At 38.3% G+C, this 17,029-nt stretch overlaps 2 protein-coding genes across 2 annotated transcripts; one reads left to right on the forward strand and one right to left on the reverse strand.

Moving 5' to 3' along the window:
* Positions 1 to 2,294: 2,294 nt before the first annotated feature.
* On the reverse strand, positions 2,295 to 8,036 carry RSRP1 (arginine and serine rich protein 1). Its single transcript, XM_039363071.1, is given in 9 exon segments — positions 2,295 to 3,099; positions 3,101 to 3,202; positions 4,658 to 4,797; positions 5,188 to 5,243; positions 5,364 to 5,570; positions 5,572 to 5,839; positions 6,393 to 6,451; positions 7,421 to 7,501; positions 7,552 to 8,036. Coding segments are annotated over 9 exon segments (1,230 nt in total). The 5' UTR covers positions 7,797 to 8,036; the 3' UTR covers positions 2,295 to 3,027.
* A 654-nt stretch (positions 8,037 to 8,690) lies between these two features.
* TMEM50A (transmembrane protein 50A) lies at positions 8,691 to 16,178 on the forward strand. Its single transcript, XM_039363073.1, has 7 exons — positions 8,691 to 8,845; positions 10,353 to 10,465; positions 10,783 to 10,895; positions 11,562 to 11,629; positions 12,317 to 12,409; positions 13,234 to 13,303; positions 15,740 to 16,178. Exons 2-7 carry the CDS (start codon positions 10,373 to 10,375, stop codon positions 15,783 to 15,785), a joined length of 483 nt encoding a protein of 160 aa, XP_039219007.1. The 5' UTR covers positions 8,691 to 8,845; positions 10,353 to 10,372; the 3' UTR covers positions 15,786 to 16,178.
* The last annotated feature ends 851 nt before the right edge of the window (positions 16,179 to 17,029 follow it).

Here is a 17,029-nt window from a genome sequence, read left to right on the forward strand (position 1 = left end):
ACAGCAGCATCAGAGACTGCTGCCGCTAAGTGACGCAGTCATGTGATACCATGCTTCATGACCACGTCATTTAGTATTGGCAATTTCAGTCTACTTAACCATAATAACCCGAGGATACTTTATAACAAATTAAGTGTTTCATCAAAAGATGCCAGTTTTATTATTCTGTTACATCAGGCGTCAGATGTGACCAAATGGTCAATTGTGCCTGGGTTAGTGGTGGCACATACTTTCCCCAACAATTGGCTGCTGTTCAGGGTTAAGTATTTCCTTTTAGGCCTTGCAAGTCTTTAATGCTCAGCTCTTAATCCAACTCTCAAAATCTGTAAAATGGCATAGAAGCTTTTCCTCCCTAACAAAGTGCTTGTTGGAATTAGGTGCTGCCTCAGTGTGCTCGCTCCTTTTCTGGTTGGTGCCAGCTGAGCTAGGCAGGAATCCCACCAGCATATGGTAGCTTCTAGTCCTGGCAGTTGAGATAACCCTCTTGCCTGGCTGAAATTGCTGCCTAGAATTGGTACATTCCTGAAAAATCTGGGCTGTGGTTCAATTTGCTAGACAGTGTGGATGCGAGTAAGGAAACTCTTCAGTGGGGGATGAATGAGTCCCATTTCCTCTGGATTTTCAAGGGCTGCATATCCAACTATCAGTTGTTAGTGGTTAACATAATACTATATTACTATGAGTCTACTGCATTTGGAGATGGTTCCCAAACTGACGGCGGTACAGAAGGCTTGGTTGATGCAGCTTGAGTACTGTCAAAAGTGGTGGTTCTGGCTTGCCTTTACAGAGCTTGAGGCTAGGTCCTGAAGTCTCTTTCCTCTATCTTGGCTTTCTGCTTGCATTCTGTCAATAGAATCTTACATCTAGTGCAGGGGTAGGCAACCTGGGCTCTTTTATGACTCGTGGACTTCAACTCCCAGAATTCCTGAGCCAGCCATGCTGAGGGGAAAGGGAGAGGTTTCCAAGCTGAGCCATGCTGGCCCAGGAATTCTGGGAGTTGAAGTCCACGAGTTATAAAAGAGCCCAGGTTGCCTACCCCTGGTCTAGTGCAAGAGAAGGTCTACTCCTGCTTTGGGGCAAGAGAAAATAATGCAGCCCTGTATAAGAGTTTGGGAAGACCTTTAAAGGCTCCTGAAGGCAGATTAACTCAAAACTCTTCCACTTTAAAGAAGAAAGCTTCCCAACATAAAGAGCTTGATTACAACATTGCCTATGGGTTTGTTAATTTTCCAAGATTAATTATGAAAATTTGGGGCAGTCACGAGGATGTGCTCAGCATGGTTAAAGATAGATGTTTTGGTAACCTTTTATTGGTACTACCATGGTATCTATAAAATATCACAATTGTTAATTCAGAAGGCATCAATTTTACCTGTGACCATATAGGTTTCTGCTCAAGTAAAGTGCAGAGTTGTAAAAGCTTTCAACACTTAAAACTTCTTTGCAGAAAGTTTTCAGTCTTTCTCTCAACGAAGAATAGGTTTAAATATAGCATCTCCAATAAAATAACTCAAGAAGTTCTCCAATTTACAACCCACTCAAGAACATTTTTAATTTAGTATTACTGCATTTCTTTACTAGAAATGTCGGTTGTCTCCAGACAATGTATTAATAGCTTGGATCCTATACTTACTTACCAAGGGCAACCATACACAGGACAAAGCTATTAATTTTCATTTTAATCTAACAAAGAGAAGATTTCCAGCCCCATACTTTCTTTCAGTACCATCTTGAACTGGCAATATCACTTAAGCCAGTGTTTCTCAACCTTGACAATTTTAAGGCATGTGGACTTCAACTCCCAGAATTCCACAGCCAGCATTGCTGGCTGTGGAATTCTGGGAGTTGAAGTCCACATGCCTTAAAATTGTCAAGGTTGAGAAACACTGACTTAAGCAGATGAGACTAAATTTGTAGATATGTCTTATTTGGGTACTTGCAAGGAAAAGCAACTCCAAAAATGGTTAACTTTCATTTTGCCCCTTTAAACTCCCTGAAAACATGTGGACTGATCTGGATGTTTGAAGTGGTACTTCTGATACATTATACTTTTGCTCTTTTAAGGCACCCATTTTACCCTTTAACACAAAAGCAGACCCGAATAATTCAAACTCAGTCTGTTCCATGGGTGGCAAACATTCCAGGAGGCTCACCAATAGTTTATGGTTAATCTATCCCTGTACCCATATACTGCTTGGGTGTTTTAGATTTCAGAAAACAGAATCTAATCAAATATGTGATTTGCTAAAATAGTTATTTTTACATGTCTTGTTCCTTTGAATAAAACAGTACAATTCCACAGAATAATCAAAAGTTTACTTGAAATTCTTTACTATTACAGATTTTTATGAAAATTGCAGAAAATATGCAACTTGTATAAATTCATCCTTCATTAATTTTGAATGCCATTTTTTCTTGATTATTGTAATGTTATACAATTCAAAATATTTGGCTGTAACACAGTATTTACACAAGCTATGAAAGTCAAAAAATAATCAATAGCGTATTAAGTACTACCTAAACTTGCCCTGACCAACTTTTTCTGCTCAAAGTATGACCTATTTGTTTGTGTCAAACTTATTTACAGCTAAATAAGAACTTTAAATTTCATATTAGAAATGTTTCTTACAAAAGTGCAAGGACAGTAATTTATGCAGTCTTAACAGGCAAGGATTAATATGCAAATACTCGAACTTCACTAATGCATCTTTTGCTGTCTTTATACTTACTGCAATAAGTAGTATTTTTGTTAAAGGGAAATATTAACTACATACCGTAGGTAAATTGAATTACCAACAAGAGCCATAAATCACTGTTTATAAAGTGCTTAAAATTATAAAATGAGAAACCTTCATTTGTTCTTATGTTACATGTATTACACACTATAAACTAAAATATTCCTATCTGTGACAATCCATTTCAGTCAAAAATCCTACTTGTATTCTGAGGTAACCTATATTTAAATCACAAAAATGAGATATTTTGAATTTCATAATATTTCAGATGCTATTAACCAGAAAAGAACTATTAGCGTGCTCTGAAAGTTGTACTTTTAGGTGAAAAATTATGAAACGGGACGTTTTCCTCATTCTTAACAGGAATCCACAGGCCAACAGAGCCATTTTTCTCTTCCTGGGGATACTCCAGGATTTTTAGAAAGCAGAATTGCTGATTTCAGGGCCAGTAGCCTTGGCATTATATTCTGAAAAATAGAAAATTTGAATAATTTGTCAGTCATTATTTGTTCAAGCAAATAATACATGTTTATTCTTAAAGGTAGCATATTAAAATGATAGAATTTTAGGATACTCCTGCAGTATCCTAAAACTACAATCCTTCCTAAGAATGTACAAAAATATTGTGTTTCACAGAAATTACTTGAACAAAATGCAAAAAACTCACAAAATCAATGCCATATGAAGTAGTTTCCTAATACTTTTCCTAATACTCATAATAGCCATGAAGAAATAGTTTCTCCTATAGGAATATATTTTGCATGGTTTCAAATTAAAGGTGAAAGGGTAACAACAAAATAAGAGCGTTAGAAGGGACCATGGAGGTCTTCTAGTCCAACCTCCTGCTCAAGTGGGAGGCCTTATAATGTACCATTCTAGTGGCTGGAACGTGAAAATTCCTTGCATGCTAACTTGGGAATAACTCTCCCTAAATTGAATTGGGCTGGTTTCTGAACAGAGCTGTGTAGGATTGCAAAACAATCCTACACTAAAATTGCTAATCAGTTTCTTGCTTTCAGACAAATAAACTTATGTTAGGACTAAAAGTAATGCCCATCATATATGTAATTCCATTTTTCTCTTCTGTTGTCTATTAGAGAAGATTTACATTTTAAGTTACTGCCACCTAAATAATTCATAACAGTCTGCTCTAGTCTCTTGATTAACACTACAATTGTTAATCTGAAAATACTTTTATCAGGTTTCCAAATAAGAGTTATATTAAGAAGTGCAGACAAGTGGCTGCAATTTATGTTCATCTTTGCTATTTTCAGTAGATACCCATCCCTAAATTTTAGTTTCTTTGTAAAATGGATTAATGGAAAGTTCACACTTCACTAAGAATTATATTTTGTTATTTCCTATTAAAGAATTGAGGAAATATTTTCAAATAGGCAGTTCCTAAGATTTTAATACCTTTTAATATCTAGAACATGTATAGTATTTTAATATCACCTAACCTCATTGCTTAAGAAAGTTTAGATTTTTAATTTGTTCAATTTTATATAAACATTTTCCAACCATTTCATACTAATTTGAGCCCCTCCCATGAGTCAGAACTAAAGCCCATAACCAATTACCAACAGATTTTCATGATTTCAATAAGACAGAAATAAATCATGTAAAATGTGCTGTGTGTTTGGATAATAGATTTCTGGAAACAATTTGTTCCATGACAGTTTGATGGGTACTACTGTACATTCTGTTTAAAGTTTAAAATCCATTTGATATAGTTTGACTGGGTTAACAAGAAAAATAGAAAGGAATTTTTTTTAAAAAATATTCAGTTTTGTTAATAGGATTCTTATTTTTAAAAAATCAGAAGTCGGATAATTTCAAGATTACATAGTAATTAAGATTTGGTAACCAGAATTAGTTTTAAAAAAGTATATTTTCCAACTATATAAATATTTTATATTTACCTTAAAAACTAAGTTGTTCTCTTTTGGCTTTCCATTTTCACTGGATTTAGTATCAATTTTTAAACTGGATGGCAGGACTATTTCTTCCCCAAAGGTTTTAGCTGCATTAGTTTTCGCTATTTCAAGTAGTTCTCTTTTCTATAGAAATAAATAATTTGTTTAAAATACATAAATTTCTCATTCAGATATCAGTTTTACCCCTGCCCCCGTACTTACTAAAAGGCACTAACATTCCCTCATCAGCTGTAATTATTTTAGAATGTACATGTTTTTCATAAACAAGCCAATACAATTACTTTCAAAACAAGCCAATAATTCAACAATTGTACTGTAATTTGAAGGCAGATACCTAACAACATTCACACAATTGCAACGCTTCTGATGTATTTATTTCTTCTTCCAAGATTTGCCATTATTTATAAGGTACACTGTAAGATGCTTCAAATACTGCCATTTTCATACCTGGACAAAGAATTTTCCAAATAATTTTGAAATACTTTCTTCACAAGATTTTTTTTCCCCTTAAATACCTTTTTCTGTCAAGCGAAGAGGGGTTTTACTGCGAGATCTTGTTTGGGAATGGTTTCTCCACCTTTTATTGCCAGCCCACGGGCCAGATGCGTCACGCCAAAACCATGCCCACCCCACTGCTGGCAATGGGAAAAAAGTTGCAATACGTCACATCATGTGACATCACAAGTTTGACACCCATGTTCTGTAAGTTTCCAAACATATGGTTCTTCCAAACCTATAGTATCCTCGGCTTCTTGATCTACCTGAGGAGTAAGACCTGTGATAGTATGATCTAATAGGAGATCTGCTCCGTGATCAATACCTTGGCCGTGAATGAGGATGTCTTCTGTAATATCTAAGAAGGTATCTTTCCTGGTATCCGTAATTGTGTGGTCTGAAAACAATTACTTTTAGCATGTCATCTTGATCTGCTTCTTGATCTACTCCAGCTTGTGGAAGAAGATGAAATACTTGCAGTAGAACTTGAACTGTAAGATGAATTACTAGAAGATATTGAGGAGGATCGCCTGCTACAGCTGCTTCTTGAACATAACCGAGATCTCCCTTTAGGAGAGCTCAGAGTAAAGTCATCCATGAATCCTGTCATCTCATCTGCCTTTTTGCTCACTTTCTGCTTCTCAGAAATTTTAGAACATGTCCTCCCGATTACTTTAGATTAAAAAAAAATGTCTTAGAAAACCATAATACTGTAAACTTAAATTTCTCCTACTACTTATGTCTTTCTGACCTGCCTTATTTCATATTCCATTTTATAACAATCACTAGAACTATTTTCCAACTTTACTCAAATTCCTAACAATAATCAAGTATTTAGGAGACAAGCCTAAGCAATTTACTCAGACATGTTTCACTGCTAACACAAAACAGCATGATTAGAATTCTTTTAACAATGTGCCCACAAAGATTAAGACTGTATCAGCACTTAGTCAAAATGCAGCTGTTACATAACAGCCATCTTAGCAACACACATTATTGCTATGGAGTCCATCCTGCTATAAACACAACTCCAAGTCTTTCCTTCTATACATCTGTTCCTTTTTTCCGGTTTCATCATTGTTAATAAATTTGCTGCACATTTAGAAAGATTGTACCCTGCTGTTTTCTTCTATCTCATAACCACCAGTTACAGAATTTCAGACTACAAATATCCTAGCTATAAAACATTAACTCAACCATACACCAATTCATAGTTTAAAATTACCATCAAGCACTATGGAAATCTCTTTCTTCTTGCAACTTCCATTGATTTGGTGAGGACTCCTGCAAAAAATTAAGTGAACAACTAGATCAATCTCTTCCTAATGCAAATATTAGTATTTTACCTAGTAACATCAGAGATTTATTTCATAGTAGTTTGAAATGAAATGCACTGTAAAATTGCACTGACAAAGTAAGCATTCAAGCACACCTTGAGGTACTATAATCAATACATGGGGGGAGGAAATCAATTGTGTTCAGTCAGACAAGTCATGATGATCCATCTACAATATTCAAACAATCATCAAATTAAAAAGCTGTCAAAATTTGCACAGAATATCAAGCCATGTTAATCATTCTTGCTTAATATGCACAACACTGAACCACAAAGCAATCATGAGTGATATGCAAATCCAGTCAGCACAACAATTCACATACCGGTTCAGTATTAAACTTTTGGCTAGATGGTTAATTTCTCTGTGTTAAGGTATAGCTTACAGAGAATTTAACCGTTTCTCCTTCTTGCCCCCAGGTTAGCAATACTTTACCTAACCCTATCTTTGGTTATTGTAAATATACTCAATGCCTTTGGTTATTATTTTAAACGCATTAGGAAAAAAAGGGCCAAGACCAAAAGAACGAGTTTTAAAAAAAACAAACGGTAGATTGCACTGTTACAAACGTAATCCAATGCTCCTTCAAGTTTATAGCCAATTAAAGGGAGGGCTGCAACAAATGATAGAGGAAAAAATTAAGACATTTGTTTAACTACAAATTAAGAAAAAAAATCCGTAATTTGCCCATTAAAATCTGACAGCAGCAGAAATTAGGTACAATTTCTGTATCAACCAAAGCAATTTGCACTCATCTTTACCAAAACGAAACAGGCTTGATACGGGATTTCCAAATAAAAATTTCAGAACCGAACTGGATTTTACGGCCATTGACGAATACAGAAGAATTTTACCAAACAACGCGGTCTTTGCGGTCAGATTTTAAGGAAGGGAAAACCCAGTGCAGTTTTCTACACACCTCGAGCAGCTTCGGCCGATTTTTGTAGACCGGGCTGGCCAAAGGGAAGGCCAGGGCAAGCTGACCTCGCCCCTGCCATAAACAACAGGCAACAACTAAGGAGCGAGCTCTCTTCGGCCTTTCAACACGACCATCTTAAGGCCCCGAAAATCGCGCCCTGAATTCCCAGGCCTTGCGGCGTCTTCGAGTGAGGGGGAGACCCGATACCTCCATCAGGGGTAGCGTTAATCTCATGCGGGGGGGGCGCTAAATCAGGGTTAACGTAGCCTTTGTGGCGAGTTAATATTACGCATAAAAACAAAAACAACCCGAACAGGACTTCTTGGCTCCGCGGAGGTCCCTGAGGGGAGAGCTCGGCTTTGTTAGTCACTGCCATTTTAGAGCAAAGTAGATCGAGACGAGGAAAGGCTTGAAAAAACACTCCAAATTCCTCACGCTAACGATGAAATAGGTAAAAAGCTCCCTCGCGACTCCTCAGGAGAAAACTGGTTCGCCGTCAGCAGCCGCCGCCAAGCGGACCCTCTCCTCCGAGCGCCAGACTCTGAAGGAAGGAACCAGAAGCTTCCAGAATAGCTTAGCGAAGAGCTCGGGTAAAGCGCGCGACTGCTAAATATTCATGGCGCTATTGCGCAAGCGTACTACAGTGTAGGCGGGGCCTATCTATGTGTGGACTTCAGCTCCCAGAATTCCTGAGCCAGCCTGGCTCAGCTTGGAAAGCTCTCCCTTTCCCCTCAGCATGGCTGGCTCAGGAATTCTGGGAGTTGAAGTCCACAAGTCATTAAAAGAGCCAAGGTTGCCCACCCCTGTACTAGGGAATTCGTCCCACGGAATTAGAAATCGGGAATCTTTCAGGAACATTCTCATGAACCTCGCCGTAGCACGAAAATGTTAAACGTTCTGACATATAGTTCTTAGGCTAACTGACTGGTCCAGTATAGCTATCATCGGCGTCATTCTTAAGTGTAAAAAACATTGGCGGGGGTAACAGCCACTTCTTTTAAACATGCCACAATTTTGCCTCCCACGCTAGATTTGGCCCTCGACATAACCGAATACTCTCTTGGTGGCTCGATTTTTAAAGACTCAAAACACGCCCATCACCAACAGACTCCGTTTTCGGCAGAGCGCCTGCGCAGCCTGCAGCTGGGCTGTCAAATGATCCCGCCCCTTGGCGGCGCATGCGCAGCCCCAAAGTCCTATTTCAAGCGGAATCTCTAGTCTAGAAAGCTTGCGCCTACGTACGAGCGGGCGAGGCGAGTTTTGCGCTTGCGCAGAAAGGGCATCCTGGATGCGGCCTTTCTAGCATACGGGTTCTTGAGCCGGCCCCGCTTTTGTTTATCTCAGGGCGAAGGCGGGGTTAGCGCTGGCGACGCCCGCAGTCAGCTGAGCGCGTGCCGGCTATCTTTCCGAGGCGCTTGAGGGGCGGTAAGTGAGGAGAGGACCCCGCGGCCTCCGGCGAAGAGTCTCCATCTGCCCGAGAGGGTCGCAGCCCGGTGCTAGCGCTGGCCGGCGTGGGTGTATGGCAGACTGAAGAGCCGCGGGTCTCCCGAGCGATTTCCCCCCAGAAGCAGGGCCTGCGCGTTTGGAGATTCGTTCTCACGACACGCTTAACTCGGGGACTGAATGAATCCCCTTGGGAGGGAGGGGGGTTCGATGTCGGCATCGGCCCAATGGCTGACTGGGGAATTCTGGGAGTTGAAGTCCACACACCTCTAAATGTGATTAGATTACAAAACATTGGTGTATATTCTATATATACGGTGTGGAAATGTTTATGAGTCAGTAACTGAGATTTCCAGGTATATGTAATCGTGACTGATTTAGTAAGGGGATTTATTTTTTATTTATTGTTTTTAGTTGGCCTGACATACAAAAAAACCTACACTAAAATGTGGCTGGCAGGTTTATAACGATGTATGTTGTGTGGACCTAGAGCAGTGGGTGAATTGAATTAAACAGGATGTGTGAGTGGTGCTCTTCTTATGGTAGGAAATGGGAGTATTTTATCCACACAATAAAACCAGTAGAGAAAAGTAAGAACTATTTCAATAGAACCCAAATGTGCTTTTTCAAAAGGCAGCTGGACTTTGTTTTTCTTTGAAGATGTTTCGCTTCTCATCCAAAAAGCTTCTTCAGTTGCCTTTTGAAAAAGCACCTTTGGGACATCCATGACTGAATTACTGAGAATCTCCATAGACATTTCAGTGTAACAGTCAGACTATTTCAGAGTCTTCATTGCTATGCATCTGGAGCAACTTAATTTTGACCTGTGAATACTGTACAGTTCACCAACTGGGGTACTGAAGTTTCCTTATCAAAGGATGTTTGAAAAGAAGCTCTGGTTGGCATTAGAGTTTTGTATTTGTTGAAATGTAGCCATTTTGTCGATATGAAGGCCAAACTTCGTGTTCAATTGGAATAACTTCCACTGCATTAAGCAGAAGTGATTTTCTGAAGAGTATGTATTTGCACACTTACTTAGGCGGAGGAATTTTTATCCTGAGTTTGCTGAAAATCTCTCTAGTAAAGGAAGTTGTAAATGGGATATTTTCAATTGTGTGATTATCTGCTTTTGTTAAGAAAAGCAATTTGCTGATGATAAACATTTGCTTAACAGCATATTTTATAGTCAAATGCATCTAGATCAGGGGTCTTCAAACTTGGCCCTTTTATGACTTGTGGACTTCAACTCCCAGAATTCCTCAGCCAGCATCCCTGATCTAGAGACTTAACAAAGCACAGCTGAGATATGTGTTTCAGCACCTCTGGATCTCTCTGTGTATGTGTATGGCTAAAGGTATCTGTCAACATTTTTATATGCATCTTGGATTCTAACACTTTGAAAGCAGTAAATACTGTTGGCACATTTTTAAAAATAATGCATTTAAAATGAAACCAGAGAAAGAAAAATTACATTCATTTTCTTGCCTAGGTTTTCCAGAGGATTAAAATATGTCTGGGTTCCTTGAAAATGTTAGATGCTCCGAGTGTGTTGACTGGGGAGAAAAGCGAAATACAATAGCATCTATCGCAGCTGGTGTGCTGGTGTGTATGTTTAATTCTTATCTGTATACTAACATGCCTTACAATGTAAAAATCTTTACTGTTATACTACGAATATTTGACATGCATAATATGAAAGAATCCATAGGTCAACCTTGAAATTAAGTCAGTAAATTTAGAATGCAGCTTATCTTTTAACGTTCTTCTATAAAAGTATTGTTATTTGGGGCCAGCAAGTGTTTGTGCTTATTGTAATCTTTTTCTCATTGTCTCTCAAATATTATTATTTTAATGTCTATTAGAGTAATGATAAAAGATGAGCATTGTGTTGATGATGCTGATAATGGAAATGTGTTCAGTTTTTTACAGGGTGGTGGATTATAATAGATGCAGCTGTCAAATATCCAGGTTCAGAAGAGTTCAATCATTCATACCATGCTTGTGGAGTTATAGCTACGGTTGCATTTCTAATGTAAGTAATATTTCCATCCCAATATTTCTTTAAGAATGTATTTGAAATATATGTTCAAATCTAATACCTGATATTCAACATCTAATTGAATGTTCTGTAGCTTAATCAGACTGAATACACATTCCATTTAACCAAGCCCTAGGTTTATTTTGTTGTGGGATACAGCTACCTTAGGGCAGGGGTAGGCAACCTTGGCTCTTTTATGACTTTTGGACTTCAACTCCCAGAATTCCTGAGCCAGCAGGATAAAAGAGCCAAGGTTGCCTACCCCTGCCTTAGGGTAAATGATTTTTATGGGTAACAAGCTGAGACTGCTTGGAGTTTAGGTAGAACATCAGGAAGGCTACATATTGCCCATGGTTGTCCCAGTTTCAGATGAAAATTTCTCATTGAGGACCACATTGCCATAGTATTGAAAAATTGGGCTCAGAAGTGCCTGAAGGCTGACTTGTGTCATGAAAATGCCAGATGGCATTAACAAGTTTTTGCCTTCATCCTTCTTCCTTTTGCAACATAGAGATAATAATTCTGCTCTGCCTCATGCTATTACTGCAAGAAAGGCAACAATAAAATGCAAAGTTAAAGAACATTTCAGACACTTTGAAAGGCCATCAGTTACTGAATTTTCAACATTCATGCCAAATTCAATCTGTGTTGTTTGTGTAGGATCAATGCCGTCTCCAATGGTCAGGTGCGTGGGGACAGTTACAGTGAAGGGTGCCTTGGGCAAACAGGTAAACATATTTTTCCTCTTATTATTATTTATAGCACAATTGAAAGAAAACGTTTTAAAAAAAATAAATGCTGTGACAGCCTCTTTCCCATCTATTTAAAAATTCATTTTTTTTCATGGATGAGAAGTAATAGCCCTCCTTTATTCTGTTCGTTTAGCAAGTTGGAGTATAATATTCCTAACTTTACAGAGAAAATTCAGTTACAATTTGAAATGATGCATCTGCCATTTTATTTTCTCATATATTTTTTGAGACCCAATTCTCCTATCTTAGCAATTTATGCTAAGATCCAATTGATTTAGAGACCATGGTTTTGTTTTCTGTGCTTCTGGGAAAATAACTTTTTAAAATGGGTTCCGATAATTAACTCTTAGGCTACCTATGTAGCTGTTTTGGTTATGCGGAGGATTGGAGATAGATCTTCCCAACCCAGTATTAGATTCTCAAAATAAGCTTTTAAGGAGATGCAGTGGGAAATGTTTGTTTTCCTAAAGGGATATGTTTGATAATGTACGATATCTGTACGTTGGGGGTGGGGAGAATACATTTTTAGGGTTTTGATCATAGAATATTCCGAACATTCCCTAGGTGTTACCATACAAGCAAGAAAATCTGTTTGTGTCATGTATGAAAAATGTTGAATTTGTTTATTTTGAAAATAATGTGGTTATCTTTGTGTACATTAAGGTGCTCGCATCTGGCTGTTCATCGGTTTTATGTTGGCATTTGGATCCCTGATTGCATCAATGTGGGTTCTCTTTGGAGGCTATGTTATTAATGGTAAGAAAACTGCACGTGAAATATTGTTCAATTGTAGTCTTCTCTGGAAAAAGAGTGTATCTTTTTTCTCTGTGTCAAGCTCTTCTAAAATTCCATTGGAAATAAGAAATCACGGCATTGTATAAAGCTCTTCTCTTATATAAAGACAGTTCTTACCTAGAGGCTCAACACAGTTATATTACCACTGTCTTTTTTTCTTTAATTTTTTTAGGCTGTGTTCACACAGACAAGAAATCTAATATACTTATAGCATAAACTACAATGTGCTAAGTTTTAAATATACACAAATCATATTGTGCTTTAATATTATATAAACAGGGCTTTGGAGAATCCTGAGTTGTGAAAGCTCATTCTTAACATCGTTATAGAAACTACTGTATATAAAAAATATATTCTTTAGAATGTGATTGTAGGCATGTTTACACTCTGCCCAAGCAGAATGAGGTTTGCTTTGAGGAAAATTATTTGTATTCCATCTTTCTACCATTTCCACATGTATTTGCTGGTTTATTTTTCAGTGTGTAAATTACTGTAGTTTGAAATAGACTGCTTTGAACAATATTTTAATTGTCAAAAAGCTAGCAAAAATATTTTGTGAATCATTTGATCATGGCAGGAAAACAGTATCAAATTTTGCAAGTAAGTAAATTCCTAAATAAACTGTTGGATACATTCCTAAAAACTGTTTGCCAGATTCTGATAAGAATGGCACCATCAGAAGCCATCTCTTAACGCTTTTAGCATTGAGAAAATAAACTACACTGGTGTGGGAAGATGCTAATAATAAACTTCAGGAGTCTGATAAAATAATTTTTTTTCCACAGAAAAACCAGACAAGCCACCGGTTTATCCAGGAATCGCAGTCTTCTTTCAAAATGCTTTTATTTTCTTTGGGTAAGAATGCTTTCCATTCTTTATTTGGATTTATTATGTATATTATTATGCTCATCTATTATTTATTATGATAATCTGTTTTATCAACCTGGATATTTTGAGAAGTCCTGTGTAAGTGGTTGTTTAAAAAAGGTTGGAGGCAGTGGTAAAAATGAACCAGTTTACGATACTGATATAAATTTTAGCAGTGATGTGTGGGGGTGTTACCATAAAACTTGAAAAAAAAATGGAAAACTTTAAAAAAGATTTATTTGAGATATTTATATCTTTTTGTTCTCGTTTATGCTGATTAAAATAACAAAACGCGCACTGAGCCAACAAAACTAATCATAAAAATATATTTATAGACTGCCTTTTATTGAGATACATAACAACCAACTTAATTAAAACATCGTAATGTCAAAGCTGGCCAGTAAATATGAATCTTCACTCAATAAAAGTATAAAAGCATAAATAAATAAATCAAATAATACTATCAAACAAGAACCAGCAACAGAATGTGGTAAAATAAGGTTTTTCCAAAGTTATGCTAAGAACATATTTTCGTATATTAATAAAATTGAAGCTTAGGTTGCCCCTTACATCCTTCGTCTGAAATAATATTCAATCTGATTCAGGACAAGGCTGTTCCCCTTTGTCTTTTCCTAGAGAAAAGCATCTAAAGGAGTTTTCAAGATAAGGATACCTTACATGCCTAAGAAATCCTTATTTGTCCAAAGAAATGGGGTGATGCTTGATTTTGGAAATGAGAGAGATTTGTGCCAACAATATAAGAGTTTTTTTTTTACAAGCACACACCAAACTTGCTACTTTACTAACTCTGCTACACATCCATATTTCAGGTATATAAGCCATAGCAAAAAGAAACAGTGCAAATTATTGACCCTACAGATAGCATTTAGAGACGCAGTTGGACTGAGCATGCCAGAAAGGGTGCAGGCTTCACACTTTCCTTACACTAAGCTTTGATGGTGTCCCAGTTGAGCAGCAAAGTTTTGATTTCAGGGCCTTTTTCTCTTGACATTTGTATTCCAACAAAATTAAGCTAGATTATCTGAAAAGGAGCAAGCTCTCTGAAAAGGGGCAACTTGCACCTATTTGCCTAACTTACACATCACACTAAGCCAGAGGTCCTTCATTTGTAGTTCGCTGAACAAAATTTTTGCCTTATTCCCAGAAGGTATTAAGCCAAAATGAAGAACCCACTTTAGGGCTTGGCAGTATGAAAGTCGCCATTTACTAACATGGATTTTAAATATACTAAGGGTGCTTTTGGCTGTAAGGCCTATTCAAGCATTGTGATGTGGGTTCATCGTACAATACATTTGACGGTGGAAAAGCAAGCTTTGGGATCGCATGTTTCCTTTGGGAAAAAAAATGGGGGATTTCTTCCAGTCAATATTATAGCATTGCTAGCTGTGGAATTCTGGGAGTTGAAGTCCACATGCCTTAAAATTGTCAAGGTTGAGAAACATTGTTTTAGAGACTGAGTGCCCAAACTGCAACCCAAAACCTACTTATGCATCGTCGGGTGCCGGGTGGGTGTGGCCCATTGGCTGGGTGTGGCCAATTGGGGGTGTGGCCAATTGGGTGGGCATGGCTGCGGTGGTAACGGCAGACTGGGTGAGACTAAAAAGTTCAATCAATCAATTCCAACTTTGCAAAATCTTTTTTTTCCGCAGAAGTTGAAATTGATTGAAACTTTTTTTTTTTTTTTTTTTTTTTTTTTTTGGACACGGCAGCGGAGGCCTAAAGCGAAAAGATTTTATAAAACCCAGCTGAAGGTCTAGGACTGGGGCGACGGCGCACATGCCCACAGAGAGGGCTCTAAGTGCCGCCTCTGACACCCGTGCCATAGGTTCGCCACCACTATTATAGGCCATAAAATGGGGAACGTTTATCTGTGTAATATGATTTTAACATCATGGCCTCTTTTCTGGCCTTTATTTATTTCTCACACTGGTTTGCCTTTCAGCAATCAGAACATTGTGTCAAACTAGTGGCCTGCAGGCTGGATGTGTCAGGCCATGCCCACCCCGGCTCCACAAAGGCAAAAACCCCGTCACAATACATCACATGAGGCAATCGAGTTTGACACCCGTGCCTTATGGAGTCTTTTTGCCTGGAAAACAGTGTTTCTCAACCTCATCATCTTTTTAAGATACTTAGACTTCAGCTCCCAGAATTCCCCAGCAAGCACACTGGTTAGCGAATTCTGGGAGTTGAAGTTCACACATCTTAAGTGCTGAAGTTGAGAAGCATTTCTGCAAAGTATGAATAGTGTATTAATGGCACAGCAAAGCAGTCAAAGTAACGATTGAAATGAACACGGGCTATATTAATCTCTGACTGAAGGAAATCTTTTCTCTTCTGCTTTTTTTTAATATCAGGGTCCCGACCTCCATGTAGCTAATCATTTGTCTCTCTTTCTAACAGCGGTCTGGTATTTAAATTTGGTCGCACTGAGGACTTGTGGCAATAAGTGACGTGGAGCATCTCACCTGCTATTTTTAATCACCATTTTGTAATATATTAGTGCTCTGCTATCGGCAAAGAAGAAAACGGTCCACATTTTTAAATCATGATACACTTCCATTTTTGTTCCCTTGAGACTTTTCTACTCTTGGCTTTTTGACGTTAAATATCGTAGCCTGCAATTAAGCTGAGATGGAAGAGGAACTCTTTACCTCTTACTGAATGTTTTTGTTATACCTTAATATTAATGTATCTTTTACCGTTCCTTTATTCGGGGGTATAAGTGCTGTTTTTTTTAATTGTGAAATATGTGACTGACAGCATACATGGAATGCCTGTATGTGAAGGTTATTATGTGCATAAAAATGTAATAGAAATATACTGTTAATTGTATTGCTAAGGTGACTTTCTTCTTGCAGATTCTTGCAAAGTTTTTGAATTTTAGCAAAAGCTTATCCATCATGGGAGACTAGCCTTTTCCTCAGATACACGCCCTGTCTTCCCCGCACGTGTGGTTTTCCATCATGTCTGGGAGGTGCTATTTGCAGAAGGCTGTACAAGAAATTTCCAATGCAACCTTCTGACTTTGCAGGGACGTCAATTCTCAATTGTGGAAAGGAATCAGTAGTCTGGTTTGTCCATTGGGTTAACTAATATTTTTTTTAATCAAAGCACTCTTGACACAGGATGCTGAGCCAAACCTAAACAAACCATATGATGGCTTAGAGCAGTGGTTCTCAACCTTTTAAATGCCGTGACCCCCCCCAACCGGTTATAAGTCGAGGACTACTCAACCGGTCGTAAGTTGAGGACTACTCAGCTGGTGCAGCACCGTTTGCAGAATGGGACTTTTGGCGGGCTCAGCAGGGCAGAGACAGCCTGGACAATTCCTATTGGCTTTTGAAAGCCAATAGAATTAGACTCTGTTCAAGAGAGTCTATTCTATTGGCTTTCAAAAGCCAATAGAAGAAAAGGGAGTAGCACAGCTAAGGAAAAGGGGGGGGAAATGGAGGACTGCGTTGTTTGGCGACCCCCGTGAAATGGTCGTTCGACCCTAAATGGGGTCCCGACCCACAGGTTGAGAACCACTGGCTTAGAGCATCATATGCCGACCCATGGGCCGGATACGTCACGCAGAAGCCACACTCACCCCAGCTCTGGCAAGGGGGAAAAAAATCATGATATGTCACGACACGTCATGTGATGTGGCGTGTTTGACACCCCCGGCTTAGAGTAATACATGAACTCCAT

Source organism: Crotalus tigris, unplaced genomic scaffold (genome assembly GCF_016545835.1).
Source record: "Crotalus tigris isolate CLP2741 ecotype Arizona unplaced genomic scaffold, ASM1654583v1 scf7180000019504.2031707, whole genome shotgun sequence".
Classification (NCBI taxonomy): domain Eukaryota; kingdom Metazoa; phylum Chordata; class Lepidosauria; order Squamata; family Viperidae; genus Crotalus; species Crotalus tigris.